Below are 20,188 nucleotides of genomic sequence, written 5' to 3'. Positions count from 1 at the left end.
TTGTATAAGAAAATACAGAAATAGATTTTAAAATTTTCAATTAATGCAATGGAAAGTTCATCTGATTATTAAATCAACAAAGCGAGCAGCACTATTGAAGCTAACGAACCTCCTATGGAGCCCTGCTTCTTTCAATGCACAGTTGACATGATGCACTGATTCATAAGGCCCTGATCCTGCAAAGATTTATGCATATACTTAATATTATGCATATGGTTAATTCTATTGAAGCCCAATCTTAGCAGGATCATGAGCAAGGCATGCATGCATAGCACAGCCTACCTTCAGTTTGAATCCTGAAAATCTGTATGGGTATTAGTAAAATATTTTAAGCTACATTAGCTATAAGTAAAAAAATAAAATCAGGGTAATTTTAAATGGCCTATAATTCAAAACCTAATTTGTTAATTTTCTTCATGCTTTGAAGAAAAACACCCTTTTGCCTTCAGACTAAATGTGGCAATTTTCAGGCATAACACATTTTCATAACCAAAGTTATAGATGTGCTAGAATAAAGTTTTATCATAGAGCTGTTCACTACCTTAATATATGGAGAGACTATCATCTCTCCGTACTATTATTTCAATCTTTCCACAGACTCGGGAAGACACCATTGCACTAGTTTATGTTTGGTTCACATTTGGAAGTTTTTCCAACCATAAGAGATATTTAAAAAAAAAAAAAAACAAAAAAAAAAAACCGAATTAAAGTTTAGATTCTGCAGAATCAGATGGGTCCACTTGAAATGTACTGATGCTGTGTACTGCATGTTACTAACTTAATTAAAGCTGATCCTTGCATTCTTAATATACAGGGCTAGACCCTCAACTAGTATAAATTAAGGGCAGAAGGGACCATCATGATCATCTAGTCTGACCTCCCACACTCTTGTAATAGGTCTATAACTGAGTTATTCATGTCCTCAAATTCTGATTTAAAAGACTTCACGTTGCAGAGAGTTCACTATTTACTCTAGTTCAAACCTGCAGCACTTGCTGAGGAGACTGAAAATCCCCTAGGGTGGTCTGCCAGTCTGACCTAAGCCAAAATTCCTTTCTGACCCTAAATAAGATCAGTTAGACCCGGAGCATGTGGACAAGACCCACCAGCCAAATACCTTCATGGAAGAAGACATGTAGGCAAGGATGGAAGAACAAAAAGTATGATCAGTTATCTGGCTTTGCCAGAAGACAGGAGCCAAGGAGAGGAATACAATACATGCAAAACAAACTTATACTCTGCCTTGCACACCCCAGAATGCCATCTGGCAGTGAAACATTATCATCATGTCTTGCATGACCTTCTCATAACCAAACTAAGGAAATACAACCTAGATGGAGCTACTATAAGGTGGGTGCATAACTGGTTGGAAAATCATTGCCTGAGAGTAGTTATCTGTGGTTCACAGTCATGCTGGAAAGGCATAATGAGTGGGGTCCCACAGGGATCTGTTCTGGGTCTGGTTCTGTTCAATGTCAATATCAATTATTTAAATAATGGCATAGAGAGTACACTTATAAAGTTTGCGGACAATACCAAGATGGAAGGGGTTGCAAGTGTTTTGGAGGATAGGATTAAATTCAAAATGGTCTGGACAAACTGGAGAAATGATCTGAAGTAAATAGGATGAAATTCAATAAGGACAAATACAAAGTACTCCACTTAGGAAGGAACAACCAGTTGCACACATACAAAATGGGAAATGACTGCATAGGAAGGAATACTGCAGAAAGGGATCTGGGAGTCATAGTGGATCACAAGCTAAATATGAGTCAACAGTGTAACACTGTTGCAAAAAAAATACCCTCCCCTCCCCCCGCATCATTCTGGGATGTATTAGCAGGAGTATTGTAAGGAAAACATGAAAATTCTTCGGCTCTACTTCACTCTGATTAGGCCTCAAATGGAGTATTGTGTCCAGTTCTGGGCACCACATGTCAGGAAAGATGTGGACAAATTGGAGAAAGTCCAGAGAAGAGCAACAAAAATGATTAAAGGTCTAGAAAACATCACCTATGAGGGAAGATTGAAAAAAAAAATGGGTTTGGTGGTTTGTTTAGTCTGGAGAAGAGAAGACTGAGAGGGGACATGATAACAGTTTTCAAGTACATAAAAAGTTACAAGGAGGAGGGAGAAAAATTGTTCTTCTTAACCCCTGAGGATAGGACAAGAAGCAATGGGCTTAAATTGCAGCAAGGGCAGTTTAGGTTGGATATTAGGAAAAACTTCCTAGCTGTCAGAGTGGTTAAGCGCTGGAATAAATTGCCTAGGGAGGTTGTGGAATCTCCATCATTGGGGAGTTTTAAGAGCAGGTTGAACAAACACCTGTCAGGGATGGTCTAGATAATACTTGGTCCTGCCTTGAGTGCAGGGGCCTGGACTACATGACCTCTCAAGGTCTCTTCCAGTTCTATGATTATGTGATCATCATCATCATCACTCCCATAACTGCATTGGTCATTGGGGCACCAACATTGATGAGCAATCAACCAATTGTCTCCACCCCAGACGATTGTATGTCGGTGCTCAATTCTCCATGAAGCCCATTCCTGTCCACTCTTTTATGTTGTCACTCTATCTCTTCTTCTTCTCCTCTTCCCTTGTATTGTCCCTTGGAGGATGATCTTGGATAGGCCACATGATCTTGTTACATGGTCATACCACTTCGGCTTGTGCTTCTTCATGGTTGAGTGAGACATTATATCACATGCCAAATGTTATCATGCAATCATGTTATTAGGCATGCCATAGGGTACTGTATAATAATAATAATATGCTGTCTTGTATGCCATATGGTACCACAAGACAGTGATACATTTTCTTATACATCAAAAGGATACCATATAATAGTGATAATACTGTCTCACACACCACAGATAGTACTATACAATAGTGTTATGCCTTCTCCCATACTGTAGGTAACATACTATAGCAGGGGTCGGCAATGTTTGGCACGCGGCTCGCCAGGGTAAGCACCCTACCGGGCTGGGCCAGATTATTTACCTGCTGACACGACAGGTTCGGCCGATCGCGGCCCCCACTGGCTGTGGTTCGCCATCCTGGGCCAATGGGGGCGGCGGGAAGCCGCGGCCAGCACATCCCTCGCCCGCGCCGCTTCTCGCTGCCCCCCTTGGCCCGGGACGGCGAACCACGGCGAGCGGGGGCCGCGATTGGCCAAACCTGCTGCGTCAACAGGTAAATAAACTGGCCCGGCCCGCAGGGTGCTTACCCTGGCGAGCCGCATGCCAAACGTTGCCGACCCCAGTACTATAGGGATGCAGTATTTCCCATGATGAATGGTATACTGATGTACTATATTGCATGCTGTAAAACACTACATGATAGCAATATGCTATCCCCTATGCTGTATGGTGTCCTATGGTATCTTGTATGCTTTACAGCAGGGGTCGGCAACCTATGGCACGAGCGCCAAAGACAGCACATGGGAGAATTTTTAATGGCATGCTGCTGCCTGCCGGGGTCCCGCTCAGTCCGCTGCCGGGGTTCGGCAGCGGGCTGAGCGGGACCCCGGCAGTCAGCAGCGTGCCATTAAAAATCCTGCCGGACCCCGCCTGCTCTTCTCCACCCCCCGCCTACCGCTCTTTCTGGTGGGGGAAGGGGGCAGAAGCAAGCGTGGTCCTGCCGGTTGCTGCTGTATGGCAGGCTCCGCCGGCAGCCAAGCTTCCCCCTCCCCCGCCTCTTCCCCCAGCGTGCTGCGTCGAGCCCCGCCTCCTCTCCCTCCCGGCCACCGATAGCCCTTGGGAGGGAGGGGAGAAGAGCAGCCCCAGCGCCCTCGCTGTTCAAGACTGGTCTGCCTTAATGACTGGTCTGCCTTCGTAGCCAGGTCCATGTCTTCCGCCTCCAGGCCCTGCAGAGGCTCCTTTATGGTGCAGGTAGTCCGGCATGGAGCACGTTAGTGCACGCCTTCCTCCGCCGCCTCCGAGGGCTCCGATACGACCGGCAGCTCCTTTTTCTTCACCCGAGAGGTCTTCCGTGAGACCTCTCGGAGCTGCCGGTCTTCTACCAGGACCTTCTCCGGACCTGGAAGCTTTTCTCGGCGACCAGGTCCACTGTGGCCACCGAGGGCACGGATCTCCTCGCAGAGCCCCTGCTGCACAATCCCGATCTCCGTGTGCAGGTGGCGGAGTCACCCTCGGTGAGCCGGAGGTTGGTCCTGGCGGAAACCACCAGAGTCGGAGACCTCCTGGACTACACCAGGGGGGAGTGGGTGGATCCCCGCGCGCTTGGGCGGCGCATGGGGCTCTCCACCCTCGCGACCCCTCTGCGTGTACTCCAGGAGGTGGGCGCTGCATTGTCTCCTCCTGCTCTCGGCTTCCTGTGGCGGGCCCTGCGGGAGGGCGCTCCCCGCCCACCCATTACCCCGGGCCCTCCGAATCTTTTTATCGGGCCCCTGTTCCGTGAGCCCCCCCGGCTCCCCCGTTCCCATAATCCGAGCCGGCTACACGCTCTGCAGCCGGCCCAGTTTCGAACCGTGCCCAGAGACCACCTGTACACACTCGTGCTCCACATGTTGCATCACCTCACCCTCGTGTCCCGCCCCGACACCAAGTGGAGGGACTATCTGCTACCTGTGGAGGGTGAGGAGCCCCGGTGGGCCAGCCTTTATGCCACCTTAGTTCCAAGCCCGCCGGGGACATTGGCTGGCGGCTCCTTCACGGAGCCGTGAGCACGGGCGTGTACTTGGCGTGGTTCACCCCTATTCCTGAGGCCTGCCCATTCTGCGGCGTCAGGGAGACCCTGGCGCACGCTTACCTCGAGTGCGCCAGGCTGCAACCCCTTTTCCAGCTCCTCCAGAACCTCTTGTTGAGGTTCTGGCTGCACTTTTCCCCACACTTGTTCATTTATGCACACCCTATCCATGGCCCCACTAAGTCACGGGACCTCCTCGTCAACCTCTTCCTGGCCCTGGCCAAACTTACCATCTATAATACCAGGGAGAGGATGTTGGACGGGGGGGGGTGCTCTGCGACTGTGGGGCCTACTTCCGTACCTCTTTGGTCTCACGTCTCTGGGCGGAGTTCCACTGGGCAGCGTCCGCTGGCTCCCTTGCCACCTTCGAGGAGCAGTGGCCGCTGTCCGGGGTTCTCTGCTCGGTGTCCCCATCCGGTTCCCTGATTTTGAACCTTTGACCGTCACCTCGTTCCCTGTTTTTTTATTAGTTGTCCCAAGTAATTATTTGGTACTGGGTCCAGTGGTCCCTCCCGCTAGGCTGGGGGAGGGGCCTTTAGTAGTAGGCGGGTGAGCCTGCCCGGTTCACCAATACCGCCCTCGCTGTTCAAACCGGTAAGGAGGTGGAGAAGAGGCAGGGGGAAGGGGGCTAGGAACGGGGCGTATCCATCCAGCCCCCTGCCATGAGCCGCTCAGGGGGCTGGGAGCAGCCCCTGATCCCAGCCCACCCACCCAGCCCTCTACCCTGACCCCTGCACCCCAGCCCCCTGTATGTGCCCCCACAACCCCATCCCTGACTCCTGCACTCTCCACCCATACCCAGCCTCCCACACCACATGCCCTGACTCCTGCACCCCCTCACATGCCCCCTGCACCCCCTCACATGCCCCCAGCCCCGACTCCTGCACTCCCCACACCCCCCTTCCCTGACTCCTGCACTCCCCACGCATACCCAGTCCCCCCCATGCCCTGACTCCTGCACTCCCCCCGCATACCCAGCCCCCCCCACACCCCATGCCTTGACTCTTGCACCCCCCACCCTGAGCACCAGGTTGGCAGTGGGCTGAGCAGGCCGGCGGCTTAAGATCAGCATTTTAATGTAATTTTAAATGAAGCTTCTTAAATATTTTGAAAACCTTGTTTACTTTACATACAACAGTAGTTTACAGAGTAGCATACTTCTTATCAAACTGTACTGGGCTATCTTGATTATCACTTCAAAAGTTTTTTTCTCTTAATTGGCCTCTCAGAGTTGGTAAGACAACTCCCACCTTTTCATGCTCTCTATATGTGTATTTATATCTCCTCAATATATGTTCCATTCTATGCATCCGAAGAAGTGGGCTGTAGCCCACAAAAGCTTATGCTCAAATAAATTTGTTAGTCTCTAAGGTGCCACAAGTACTCCTGGTCTTTTAACAGTAGTTTAGTTATATTATACATAGATTTATAGAGAGAGATGTTCTAAAAAATGTTAAATGTATTACCGGCACGTGAAACCTTAAATTAAAGTGAATAAATGAAGACTCGGCACACTTCTGAAAGGTTGCCGACCCCTGCTTTACAGGATTGTGCAACTGCGTTAAGCTGCTAGCTGTACATTAGTTATACACTATAGCCCCACTTCTCTCTCCAGACAGCCCAGCCTCCTCCCCACCACCCTTAGCTCTTTCATTGAAGAATTTGCGAGTCACGTGAAAGGAGCCTGCTGGAGCTGGGCCTGGGCGGTGATGTCACATCCTCCTGTGGGCCAATGGCAGGGTCTGTTTATGTTGGGCCTAGTTTCATATTCATAAGCGAAGGCCTGTGGGGGCATTGGCTTTGCTGCGGATGGTTGCCGTCGCTGGAGGATTCAGCAGCAGCTGTGATCGAGGCTGCTGTTCTCTCCGCGGGAGGAGGGAAGGACCCGGCGCTTGGTGGCACGTTCGCTCTCAGCAGGAAGCAGCTCTGACTCCGTGTCTGTTCGTTCAGCGCCCAGAGGAGTGAACGGGCAGAGAGCAGAGCGGAAGCGCCCATCACCTCCTCCCTCCCGTCTGCAGCGGACGAGAATGAGAGAGAATGAGCCAGAGAGATACCCTGGTGCATCTGTTTGCTGGAGGGTAGGTGCAGCCACTAATTATTACTCTGGCCTCACCTCGTGCCTCACTGGCGTGTGCATGTGCAAACCCTTTGCAAGTGATCACGCAGGGGAGAGGTCTGAAGGAAATGGGGCCTGTCAAGGAATAGAAGGAGGTCGGGGAGGTAGAAGGGAAAGCAATTCGCTAGCGTTTCTCAGAGAGATCCCTTTTGTGCGAGATGTTTCCCCATTCCTGGGTGTCAGCGAGGCCTGTACATGCAAAGCAGCACCTCTCCTCGCTCCTCCTCATTGCTGCAGCCACCAGGGAAATGGCTTCCAGATCTGCAGTCTGGTGCAGCCGCTGCTGTTGTGTGGGGTGGGATTGCTGGCGAGGCAAATCCCCCTTTGCTCTTTGGAGGAGATAAGTGGTTGGGCCTCGACAGCCCTCACTGTGGAGGGCCGAAGAGATTGAAGTGAGTGGGGTAGTGGCAGCAGGGACACTTGTCTGGAGAGTGGATGGGAGGAGGCCAGCCACTGCAGTGTCTGCAGGCTCTAGGGACTAGGGAATGATCTGCTGGGCGGTTGGGTGGGTGGGTGTGTGGTGGTGGGGGGGGGAGGGGGGTCTCAACTAATTGTCTCCGGGGGAGGTGGCGTGTGGGAGGGTGGGCAAAGGGTTGAGATGCTTGGGCGGAGAGTGACTTGCTTGGCGTTTGGGGGTGAACGAGCTGGCTGGCGATGCGGAGGGAGGGTTGGGATGGGGACCGTGGAAACCTCGGGGACAGCTTGGAGGGAGGGAATGGGGTTTCAGGGCACTGTAGGTGGAAACTGGCGAGCGGGGATGTAAAAGGGTGTCTTGGGGTGGTGGCGGCGTTTCAGGAGGAGGTATCTGGGCTGCATGGCAGCAGGGGCTGTTTGCAGTGGGGAACGCGGCTGTCATGGTGCGAGGTAGCCGGGCACTTTCGGGCAATGTCTTGCAGATATAGACGAGCAAGCGGGTGTCTGGGCCGAGGATGGCATTGTTTGCGCAGCTACCAGGGTTAAACACTTTCTCCCATCTCCCGCTTTCCTGTAAGGCAGCCCAGTTTATTCTGCAAGCGGGTGGATTCCCCTCTCCTCCCCCCAGCCCTTCCCTGCAATACCCAGCCCCTGCCCGGAGTCCTCCGGCCCTAGCGGCACAAACAGAAACCCTCCCCTTCTGCAACTACTTGTAGTTTCCGCCACGCAAACGTGACTATCTTGGCTACTGCGCCGGACTTGGCTACCGCGTCGTCAGACCGGCGGTCGCGAAGGTGGCCTGAGCCTGCTGCATTTTCCTTTCCCATCTCCACGGCGGTGTGGCTGCCTCAGCTCCGCATCCTGCTCACTACTACCCCTCCCCCGTCGTCGTATGCTGCTCTCTCCGGGACCAGACGCCGAGCCGGGACCGCATCAGTGCCCACCCCCGCAGAACGAGGATCAGCCCTCAGTCCCTCCATTAGTTCCGCTCCTGGTCGCTCCGGGGAGGAGCTGTCACACAACAGAGACCACTTGGGTCTTTGAGAGCTTCAAAACAGAGACCACAGGGTCTCCTGCCCCTCCACGAAGGGAACCCCCTTTTTTAGCACTCCCGGGGAGGGAAACTCTTCTGCCCTTCCCTGAAAGAGGACCCACCTTTCCCTGCTGGCTGCACGGCTCTGGCTGCAGCCGCAGGGAGCAGTAGGGGTGGTGGGGAGGCTGCAAAGGTAGGATCATCCCCCTCCCCCCCATTACAGCTTGTGATTATCTAGACACAGAAATGCTCTCTCAGCAGCCGCCGCTCCTGCGGGATTTCCCGGAAATCCCTCTCCCACCTATGCTAAGAAATCTCCCCCAGGGAACACCCTACTGCAGCCCCTTCTCCACCTCCCCCTTGCCGTGATCCAGCCTTTCCTTTCCCTTCCCGCTTCTGAATGTGGAGGCAGGAGAGGAGGCTGTAGGAGGATCCCCCGCCCCCCCAGCCGCCTGAGTTAACTCCCCTCTCTGCACCGCTTCTCTCCAGCCTCTCCTCTCCCAGTGCTGCGGCGCTGGTCATGTGAACGGGGCCAGCTGGAGCGGGGCGGCAATGTCACGTCCTGCCGGGGGCCAGTGACGGTGTCTGTTGATGTTGGGCCCAGCTGCGTGTTCATAAGTCCAGGTTCCTGGTTTGCTGTGGCTGCAGCCGCGGGAGCAACAACCCCGGCTGCCGTTATCTGTGGCCGGGAGGAGAGGGTGTGGGTTCGCTCTCCACGCGGGACGCAGCCTTCTCTGCCGCCGGACAGCTCCATGGTCAGCAGCAGTGAGCGACCTGGCTGAGCACAGGCGCCCATCACCTCCTGTCTGCAGGGGCCAAGCATGAGAGAGGATGAGCCAGAGACACAGCCTGGTGCATCTCTTTGCTGGAGGGTAGGTGGAGCCACTAGTTTTTCTCTCTAGCCCCCCACTCCTTATACTGCCACATGGTATGGGGGCCTGGCAGGGGAGAGAGGCTCTGATGGTGGGGGTGACTCTCTCTGTTTTTATGTGGTCTCTTAGTGGAAATTGGAGATGTGCCTTGGGGGCGTAGATGGCCTTTGGGGTATTTTATAGTTTGTTTAATGGTATGTTTCTCAGGAGAGGAATGTGTCATGCACACACCTCCCTCTACCCCAAAGGCAGAAGAGATTGGAGAAGTGCTGCATGCAGAAGCATGTATTTGGCTGGCAGCAAGGCCTGTTGGCTGGGATGGTTTTTGAGCTGTTTACTGCATCATTGTATATCCTTGAATAGCGAATGATCTCGTCACTCTTGTTCTGCTGGAGGAGTTGGGTGCCAGGGGGTTGTCTTAATCTTCTCAGGATCTGTAACCTGAGGAACTTCTTTAGATGGCCTGTCCCTTGTAGTGTTGTTTGCAGGGCCTTCAGACAGTTCCCAGGGTGGGAAGAGGGACCAGGTGTATAGGTGGAGGGGGAGGAGAGGAGAAGGTTCATCTAGACAGATCTTATAGAAAAGAAGGGCGACTTAACTGGGCTGTGTGTGTGTATGTATGTACATCTGCATGTATGTGTGTGTACGTACAGCTGTGTGTGTTTGTGTGTACATATGTGCAGATGCAAAGGTGGGGGGAGGAGGTGGGAATGGATTCTCAGGGTTAGTCATTTGGGCTTGGTGTTCTGGTACAGCTGGGCGAGGATACCTTAGCTGTGCTCTGTGAAGAATCATGAGGGTGGTCTATCTAGTTGCCCTGGTTTTTGATGATTGGGAGTATGGTCTTGGGGGAGGGCAGGTCTCTCTGATAGGAGATTGCAGTTTCAGGCTGAACCAAACTATAGGATTTGGGTGTGAGTAGACACTCTAGGATCTTAATGAGCAGAATGTGTGTCTGATCCCCAGCACTTTCCTTGTAACAGTGCCTGGGCAGGTACAATTACTTCCAGTTTCTGCCCTCCAGATGTACAAGTGGAAGGAGAGAAGTAATGCAGCAGCAGGGCCCAGGACAGCGCCTCCTGGGTTTCAGCTCCTTGTAAATCTTCAGAAAAACGAGAGAGAGAGTCCCTGCTGCCTCTAACATTTTGAACCCTCATCTCAGCACCCTGACTTGACAGCTCTACAAAAGGAAGGCCAAGGGAGTGAGAGAAGCTTGCTTGAGAGTAAACACAAGGTTCAGGTCTGTAAACTGAATCAAGTCCAGATGCAGATTATTAATCTCTGCAGCTAATGAATTTTCCTGCCCTTGATAAGAGGTCTGATCTGTAAACTTTCTGGTCTGGCTACCAGGCCCTTCAAATGAGTCAAAGGCTATGTTGTGCAGAAGGTGCTGAGACCCCTTATATTACCTTTTCACTGGGTGCTAGCCACAGATTTATTTCTAATCCTGTCTCAGCAAAACCAAAGGTATATATTCATTCATTTAGCAGTGTGAAAGTTATTTAGGGTAACTGAAAAACCCCTATGTCACTTTAGTTTATAGCATGAAGAGTGATCTTTCCTTGAATGATTCCTTTATTTTAGATTTTGCTGAAGAATATAGAAGAGCACTTTAAAATATTACTTTATATCAGGACAGTTACCATATCTAATGCTCTACTCAAATCGTGTGTGGTGGGAATAATATGGGAAGGTAGGAAAACAGGATTTTATTCATCTTATTGGGGTGAATGTAATGCTTATGAAATGTTCCAGATATGGGACCAAAATAGAAAACTTCAACATCACTTCCTTTAGGGGTGAGGGGGACTAGCTTTAGGGGTGAGGGGGCAGTTCTGTCTTCATTTCTATTTAATTGTTGGTCTCTGTATTGAGACTACCGCTGAAGAAGTCGGTTGTAGTGACTTAATGGTGCAGACACATCTTCTTAGAACTGAATTGTGATCACTAGCTCATTTCATAACAGGCACCAAACAAATATCTGATTGTAACAGCTCATGGCTACTACCAGGTTGGTCTGGATTTTAAATTAAAGAACTAGAGTTGAAAGGATCCACATTCTATTTCTGATTGCCTTCCTCTCCCCACCCTCACCCCCATGTACATGCCCCATACTCACATAGCTCCCTTTATAGCAGGCTTGATTGATTTTTGTAGCATACTGAACTTTGAAAAATTATGTAACAACTACAACCTGTTTACTGTTTTTAAATATTAAAGCCATTTTACTTTGGCAGTTTCATTTTATGAAAAATAAGCAAGTAAAGATGATGGTAACTATTATCAGTGTTTTATGACATCCAACTTAAAATAGAAATAATATTCAGTTATCTAAAAATAATAAACAATTAGGTACCTCTTCTTACATGGGATTAGGTCCATTGAAATACCCTGGGTATATTGAAGTAACACAAACTTTTTCCTAGTAAACATTCAAGTTTTACTACATATTTCTGCTGGAGTAATTGGACCGCCAGTACATTTCTGCTCCCTCAATAGCTTTATGAAAGTGTCACTATTGTTATGTGAAATTTTTATTACTAGTGTCCCAGCAAAATTTACCTTTTAGACAACTATAGCTTCCAAAGATGAGAATCTTTCAAAAATATATCAAAATATGGTAGAAGTCACTTTTGGAGCTAGAAAGTCAATAGTGCAGGGAAACATCAAATAAGCATTGGCTCATTTTGATGTGTAGAAGACAGATGAGTAGGAGATTCAAAGGTGTTATTAAAACAAGAACTTTGCATTTTGTTCATTTGGTAACAGAGAACTTTGCAAATCATTTTTCTGCTATTGGAACATCTGGTCTTAAAAAAGAAAAGCAATTTTAATCAGTAATAACTTGCAAGGAAGTATTGTTTTAAATAGCAAACACTTTTGGCCACTTTATGAATCCTTGCTTTACTATCTATATACTGAAATACCAGTATTCAGACTTTTTTTATTGCAAAATAAGTTACACAGTAGAACCATAATTCATAGATTGATAGATTCCAAGGCCAGAAGGGACAATTGGGATCATCTTGTCTGATCCAAAATAGAACTTCCCCAAAATAATTCCTACAGCAGATCTCTTACAAAAACATCCAATCTTGATTTAAAAATTGCCAGCAATGGAGAATCCACCATGATCCTTCGTAAGTTGTTCCAAAGGTTTATTACTCTCTCTGTTAAAAAATTATGCCTTATTTCCAGTCTGAATCTGTCTAGATTCAACTTCCAGCCATTGGATCATGTTATACCTTTTTCTGTTAGACTGAAAAGCCTATTATGAATATTTGTTTACCATGTAGTGACTTATAGACTGTAATCAAGTCACTCCTTAACCTTCTCTTTGCTAAGATAAATAGATTGAGCTCCTTGAGTCTGTCATTATAAAGCATGGTTTCTAGTCCTTTAATCTTTCTTGTGGCTCTTCTCTGAACCATCTCCAATTTATCAACATCCTTCTTGAATTGTGGGCACCAGAATTTGATACAGAATTCCAGCAGTGGTCATACCAAGGCTGAATACAGAAGTAAAATAACCTCTCTACTCCTACTCAAGATTCCCCTGTTTATGCATCCAAGGATTACATTAGCTGTTTTGGCCACAGTGTTGCACTGGGAGCTCATGTTCAGAAGATTATCTGTCATGACCCCCAATTTTTTTTCAGAGTTCTCCATGATGTCAATATGGCCTACAGTCTGTTCCTAGGTGTATACATCGACATTTAGCCATATTAAAACACACATTTTCTGCTTTCACCCAGTTTACCACACTTAATCAGAAGCTCTTTTTAATATTCTACATCAGAAGCACCGAAAGTTGATTAAAAGGATTTATACTTTTAGATATACTGTCAAGCCTGGGTAGGTGTTGCATTATGCTTGTGCAATCACTGATATTGCTCACTTTCAACACAGCCAAAGTACTATATTAATACTATATTATTATATTAGTACTGTATTCTAGCCATACATCAGGAGCCACAGCCACAAACCCATGTGCCCATGTAGAGTCCCACTAACTTCAAGCACCTTGCATTGGGGATTAGAAATCTTCACTACTGGATCTTGATCTAGGATCAGTGCCTTATGCTAGATTTCCAGTCACCCGAAGAATAGTTTGGTTGCACTTCTTAGAACTCTTTTTTTTTTAAGAACTACACAATTAACCAGGGGTTAGCATGGGCCCTCTGTCTTCTGACTTCTGGATGAGTCCATGCATTTGTATTCCCATGTAGTCTGGTGATGGGTGGGTGCTAGATCGGGCATATTAACCCAGGCCAGGAAGGGAAAGGTACAGAAGATTTAAAATTTTAAGATTGGAGAATCATGTTAATAGATCTCTGTACTGGATAGCATCTAGATTAATATTTTAGTCCAGTCCAAGCATGTACATTAAATAAATAATCTGTTGATTATAGGACCTTCTGTGAAAAGGTTTGTAGCAGGAATCATTTAAAAAAAAATCTATACAGAAAAGAATGATGCACCTTAGTAATTGGTTTTGGAATTCATGGGAGGGGGGGCATCTTAGTAATTGACTTTGGAATTTGTGGTGCGGGAAGGGGTACTAGAAATTGGAGAGTCACAAATGAAAATTAGTTTAGTAACTAGCATCTGTGTTGGAGTGACTTCCTTTCTGTTCCAGAAATGCCAAGGGCCTTGGGGTTGCACAGACTGAGTTTATCCTTAAAACAGTAGGAACTCAGGCTGTGTGCTCTCAGGGACCAGTCAAGGATATTACATTACTACATAGGAGGTTGGAAATTTTTTTGCATGTGTGGCTAAGCTGTGCAGTTTCTTGACTTTCACTTTTTTTTTTTTTTAAGTTCTTTGGTTCCCTGCAGCAAGTTGACCTTTCTCCTGAATAGGTAAACGTGCTGCAATAATAGTCTCCAGGGCATTCTGCAATCTGTACAGCTAACCAGAAATCTTTGGAATCCTAAAAATAACTGAAGTCTTGCAGCTGTTTGTCTGCTTGTAGTTTTTAGTGAATCTCTGCAAAATACTGAAACAGAGTTAAGTCTTTATAATTCGTAGGATGAAGGTACACCGCACAGATTAACAATGTTAGTGTCTGAAAGGGAGGATTCATGCACTGATAGTTTCCTGTGTTCAGTTTAAGATGTTAACTGGTAGCTAATTTAGGTGTGTGTTTGTTTTTTTTTTAAGTTGTACAGGGCCTGTATAGTTAAACTATTGGGAGGTAATTCATAACAATAAGGCAAAAAGTACTGTCAGCTTTACTTCAGTTGTCCTAACCACTGGACCAAACCCACTTTCCCAAACTTAAGACTCTTGGCACAAATTAATATACTTCGATATATTTCAGATTTAGTCCTGATCCTCTTCCTTTCCTAGGCCATCCCAATGCCTTCCCTCCTGCAGCTTCCCCTTCCTCTTTTGCCCAAATAATCCTCTCAGAAAAACCCAATGTTTGTTTAAAATTGAGACCGTGTAATTTGCTCCATGAATTGGGTTTTGCTACTTTGAACTTCTGTGCCCGTGGTAAAAATAGTTAATGATATTTTGAGAATTGTGGCATATCTAGAATTTTCTATTAGAAAGCTGATGTTATTTAAAGGGCCACTGTCAACATAAAGATGAAGTTATAAACAAATTTATTTACTTCTGTTAATAATAGAAACTCCAAAAACCAAGCATAAAGAGTAACACATAAATTGTTTTCTTTTCGTGTTTTTGCAGTTCTCTTAACTTGGATAATGAAAATCAGTTCAGTGTCGCTGCCAGATTCTTAGTTTGAAACTCAAACACTACAACACAATCAGAATTTTTTTTTAAATTAATTTAATTGGGATTTTATTTTTAAGCGGTGGAAATATTCCTTTGGGTCTTAGGTTTTTAAAAGAAGGTGTTGGCTTTGTGTCAATTTTTGTATAAAAAAAAAAGTTTTGAACTTTTTAAATAAACCAGTAAAACCTGAACAGCTAAATAATGAGCCTTTCTGCTTGTTAATATTGTTAGATCCCTTGCTATATTTTGTGGGTCAAGTGCATTCCCTGGATGCTTTGCTGTTCTTAACTAGGGTGCCAGGTGTCCATTTTTCGACTGGAACACCTGGCTGTTAAAGGTCCGGTCGGCAGCGGAGCAGGGCTAAGGCAGGCTCCCTGCCTGGTATGGCTCTGCGTGGGTCCTGGAAGCAGAGGTATGTCCCCTCTCCGGCTCCGACATGTAGGGGCAGCCAGGGGGCTTTGCACGCTGCCCAAGCGCCAGCTTCGCAGCTCCTATTGGCCGGGAACCATGGCCAATGGGAGCTGCGGGGGCAGCGCACACAGCGGCCTGGCCGCGCCTCTGCGTAGGAGCCAGGTGGGAGGGGGGACATGCTGCTGCTGCTGCTGCTGCTGCTGATGATGATGATGATGATGCTTCCAGGAGCTGCTTGAGGAAAGTGCCGCCCACAGCCTGCACCCCTGACCTCCTCCCATGCCCCAACCTCCTGCCCCAGCCCTGATCCCCCTCCCACATTCCAAACCCCTTGATCCCAGTCTGGAGCACTCTTCTGCATCCCAAACCCCTCATCCCCAGCCCACCACAGAGTCCACACCCCCAGCCAGAGCCCTCACCCCCCCCACACACCCCAACCCCCTGCCCCAGCCCTGATCCTCTTCTCACCCTCTAAACCCCTTGGTTCCAGCCTGGAGCACCCTCCTGTACCCCAAATCCCTTATCCCCAGCCACACCCCAGAGTCTGCACCCCCAGCTGGAGCCCCCTCCTGCACCCTGAACCCCTCATTTCTGGCCCCACCTCAGAGCCCGCACCCCCAGTCCAGAGCCCATACCCCAACCCCCTGTCTCAGCTCGGAGCCCCCTCACATACTCCAAACTCCTTTGCTCCATCCCCTAGCCCGGAGCCTCCTCCTGCACCCCAAATCCCTCATCCCTGGCCACTCCCCCAGCCGGGGCCCCCTCCCGCACCCTGAACCCCTCATTTCTGGCCCCATCCCAGAGCCCTCATCCCCTCCCACACCCCAGCCCCCTGAGCCAGCCCAGTGAAAATCAGCAAGTGAGTGAGGGTCGGGAGAGCGAGTGACAGAGGGAGGGTGGGATGAAGTGAGTGGGGGGCAGGGCTTCATAAAAGGGGTAGGGCCTCAAGGGCAGGGCAAGGTGTTTGGTTTTGTGGGAGTAGAAAGTTGGCAACCCTATTCTGAACTAGTAACTCCCATCGACTTCAAAAATCTTTTTTTGGTCTGAAAATTGTTTACCTATTGCTGTCCCAAGTAACACCCAAGGCCCTACTCCTGAGAATACTTCCATGCACATGCTAGCTTTAAGCATGTGACTAATCCCATTCACATTAACGCAACTCCTCATGTATTTATAATTGACGTGCATGAAACTGTTTAGAGAATCGGGGCTTAAGAGTTCAATAGCTGAAAAAAAGAGTAGGGAAAAAATCTAGTTTATTTACTGTGTTCTTTTGACAGCACTTTGTGTTTAGTCAGTTTCCCTTGTGCAGTCAGTCAATTCCTTTTGTTTTTGTGGGTTTTTCATATATTCTAAGGGAGAAGGAGATTTTAGAAAATAGATAAATGATAGTAAAATTGCAAAATGGTCAGGTGGACTTGTGGTTGTGTGATATTTTAAGCGATTTTTCATCCTTTTTTTTTTTTTACTAGATTTCAAATCTACTGTTTAATGTACAATGCTGCTCTGAAAAGTGACTAAAAATGGCTGTCTTTCTGGCCTTGTTTGCACTCTAGCCCTAGGCCTGTAGCTCTCTCTTCAATGCAGCAGTGGACGTGCTAATCCTGCTTGGGGCATATCTGGATGGCACAGTGGTTGAAACGCCAATATCCTGTATACATTGGGTGCAGGTCCACTAGTGGTAGCACATAGTGGGAGATTTTAATAAAAATGGTAAAGTAGACAAGTCCAGCTATTCCTTATCAAATGTAGTAGGTTTGCAAGTAAAAAGGCATCTTCTTTAGCTGCTGGCTCTACAAACTCAACCTGCAATCTGAAAATCAAGCTAGTGGTTTTTTTTTTTTTTTTTTTTTCCCTTCTTGCACATCATGGGTAATAAAGTAGCTGCAGGACAAATTAGGCCCTCAACTACTTCTATGCAACTTCATTACCTTTATTGAAATCGTCACTGTCTTAACTGCCCTGGTTTTGTGGTGCTAATGATAATTAAAAACACAAACAAAGCCATACTCGTTTTCTGTTACTAAAGTAAGCGGATAGCCCTTTGAATGCACACAGGGATCAGATCTGTTGTCATGAAGGTGCCATTTTTACACACTCCTTTTTTTTTTTTTTTTTTTTTTTTTTTTAAGAGTAGAACCACGGTTTAGAAAAGATGGATACATCTCCTCTGTTGAAACTTAGCAGAAACAGGCTGCAGAAGTGACAATTACTTGTTTTGTTCTTGTTATAAGTATACCTAATTGATTACCTCTAGTTTTGTTTTGTAAAATCTAGGCCTCAGTCCTACAAATTACAGTGTATGGACAGAGGAGCTTCTCTTCGTCTCAGGAGTCTGCCTGTGCCCCATAATTTGCAGGTTTATGGCCATAATTTGTATATTAGGAAGAATAGTGATAGTCTTTCATCTTCATTTTTTACTTATTTATTTTAAATATCTTCCTATCAGTTTTTGTTTTGAGCTTCAGTGAATTTATAGCAAGGTGCCAATTGTGCAGTCCTTAAATCATCGGGGCTCTCTGTGGGCACAGGAGTCCACTTGTGCAGATCAAATTGTGGTTCAGAACCCAAGATATAACACAAAATTACTAATGAGAGGCAAAGTTATAGTCTATAAGAGGAACATGCCACACAACACTTGCTAAAGCTGATAAGGCTTGTGATAAATATACATTTAAAAATACCTGCCAGATTTAGGCCTTAATCTTGTGAATTGCTCTGTGTGAACGCTGGGTTCAGCCTATGCAAAGCAGCTTTTAGATTGGGGGTGTATGTGTTAAACTCTCTAATTAGAAACCATTGGTTTTGATTTGCATTGTGACATGTTGGTAAGGTTCTGAACTAGTACCTGATCCCTTCAGAAAGTTACACACGAGCAGCTTTACTCACCTGTGTCACAGTCACTGGGACTTTTGACTGGAGTAAAATTACAGGCATGAGTGTTTGCAGGATCAGGCCTTGAAATAATTAGCAAAATACTGACTGTTCTGTTACAGAGAAGTAAGTGTATTTCTTTATTTTCATATTAGCTATCTAAATCATGACTTATGATTTGTGATAATAAACAAAACAAAAAGCCTCCACTCCCATCCCCTCAAAAAGAAGTTTAGTCTATGGGGAGGGTTTAGGGAGGGGAATGATGAAGTTATAGAGCGGGGGTTCTCAAACTGGGGGTCATGAGGTTATTACATGGGGGGTCACGAGCTGTCAGCCTCCACCCCAAACCCCGCTTTGCCTCCAGCATTTATAATGGTATTAAAAAGCCGGTTCGTTCATAAGCTGACCTCCACAAGATGGATAAGTAAAAATGGAAAATTTTTATGACCCGTTCATAAGCCGACCCTATAAATCAGGAGTCAGCAAACTTTGGCTTTCAGGTCATCAGGATAAGCCGCTGGCAGGCCGAAATGGTTTGTTTACCTTGAGCGTCTGTAGGCATGGAGGTAAACCTAAGGAAACAAAGTGACGGGCCAGGACAGCAACTGGTGGGGAAATTTTTTTGGGGGGAGAAACTGGGGGTCAGGACCACTCCCCCCACATGACCCCACCCCTAGCCCGGGACCCCCAGACTCTCCCCATCCCTTCCCTTCCCACCTTATCTCGGGAGGGCCATATCTCTGGCCTGGCTGGAGGTGATCCAGCAGGTTGGGCGGCGTGGCCGCAGCATGTTCCAGCAGGCTGGGCCAGGCAGCACAGGCGCAGTGTGCTCCGGCAGGCTGGGCGGCTTGGCCATAGCCTGCTCTGGGGGGGCAGGGCCGATCGGCACGGCTGCAGCCTGCTAGCCCTGGAGCTGCAGCTGCTTCGGAGGCTGGGGGGAGAGCAGTGTGGCCAGAAGCAGAGAGACTCTGGCCCCGCCTCTTCCCTTCTGGCTCTGCTGGCTGTGCTGCCTCTCCTTACTCCCTCTGTTGTGGGGAGGGACTGTGTCCCACCTCTCCCTCCCTATACTGTTCATAAGCCGACCCCCTTCTCTGATGCTTCCCTTTTTTACTAAAAAAAATTCGGCTTATGAACGAGTATATGCGGTATATAAAAAAGTGTTTTTAATGTTTCAAGGAGGGTCGCCCTCAAAGGCTTGCTATGTGAAAGAGGTCACCAATACAAAAGTTTGAGAACCACTGTTGTAGAGGAAGCTGTGGTGAAAGTTATAGTAGTGATACTCAGACCTCAGTGGTTCAGGAGCCAAATTAGCAATCAGCATTACCCAAAAAAGCCACAATGGTGTGAATTCATTTTTTTTATATAGAAAAATCAGGATACTTTTATTATGTTGTTAACCAATTGTAATTGATAAATACTAGTAATATTATTCTCACCGTGAAATGGCTGAGCAGGTATTATTATTAGGGACAAAATTAGAAAGGCCAAGTCACAAAATGAGATCAGACTAGCTAGAGACATAAAGGGTAACAAGAAAATTTTCTACAAATACATTAGAAGCAAGAGGAAGACCAAGAGGGTGGGCCCGTTACTCAATGAGGAGGGGGAAAAACAATAGCAGAAAATGTGGAAATGGCAGAAGTGCTTCATAACTTCTTTGTTTCGGTTTTCACCAGGAAGGTTGGTGGTGATTGGACATCTGATATACTGAATACCAGTGAAAATGAGGTAGGATCAGAAGAGGCTAAAATAGGGAAAGAAGTTAAAAGTCTCTTAGACATATTAGATGTCTTCAAGTCACCAGGGCCCGATAAAATGCATCCTAGAATACTCAAGGAGCTGACTGAGGAGATATCTGAACCATTAGTGATTATCTTTGAAAAGTCATGGAAGATGGGAGAGATTTCAGAGGATTGGAAAATGGCACTATATTTGCCCATCTATAAAAAGGGAAATAAGGACTACCCAGGAAATTACAGACCAGTCAGCTTAACTTCTGTACCGGGAAAGA

At 47.2% G+C, this 20,188-nt stretch overlaps 1 protein-coding gene across 2 annotated transcripts in view; it reads left to right on the top strand.

The window, feature by feature from the left end:
* Nucleotides 1–6,459: 6,459 nt before the first annotated feature.
* Nucleotides 6,460–20,188, top strand: part of SLC25A36 (solute carrier family 25 member 36) — a 62,186-nt gene continuing 48,457 nt past the window's right edge. The window contains exon 1 of one of the 2 annotated variants that reach the window (XM_034780819.1): nucleotides 6,460–6,788. In XM_034780819.1, coding sequence (XP_034636710.1) covers nucleotides 6,748–6,788 — 41 coding nt within the window. In that variant the 5' untranslated portion in view covers nucleotides 6,460–6,747. Of the gene's footprint in view, nucleotides 6,789–8,745; nucleotides 9,146–20,188 lie in introns of those variants that run through there. The other variant, XM_034780820.1, reaches the window with a different exon arrangement.

This window comes from Trachemys scripta, chromosome 9, assembly GCF_013100865.1.
Source record: "Trachemys scripta elegans isolate TJP31775 chromosome 9, CAS_Tse_1.0, whole genome shotgun sequence".
NCBI lineage: Eukaryota > Metazoa > Chordata > Testudines > Emydidae > Trachemys > Trachemys scripta.
This window is presented reverse-complemented; position numbering and strand designations above follow the sequence as displayed.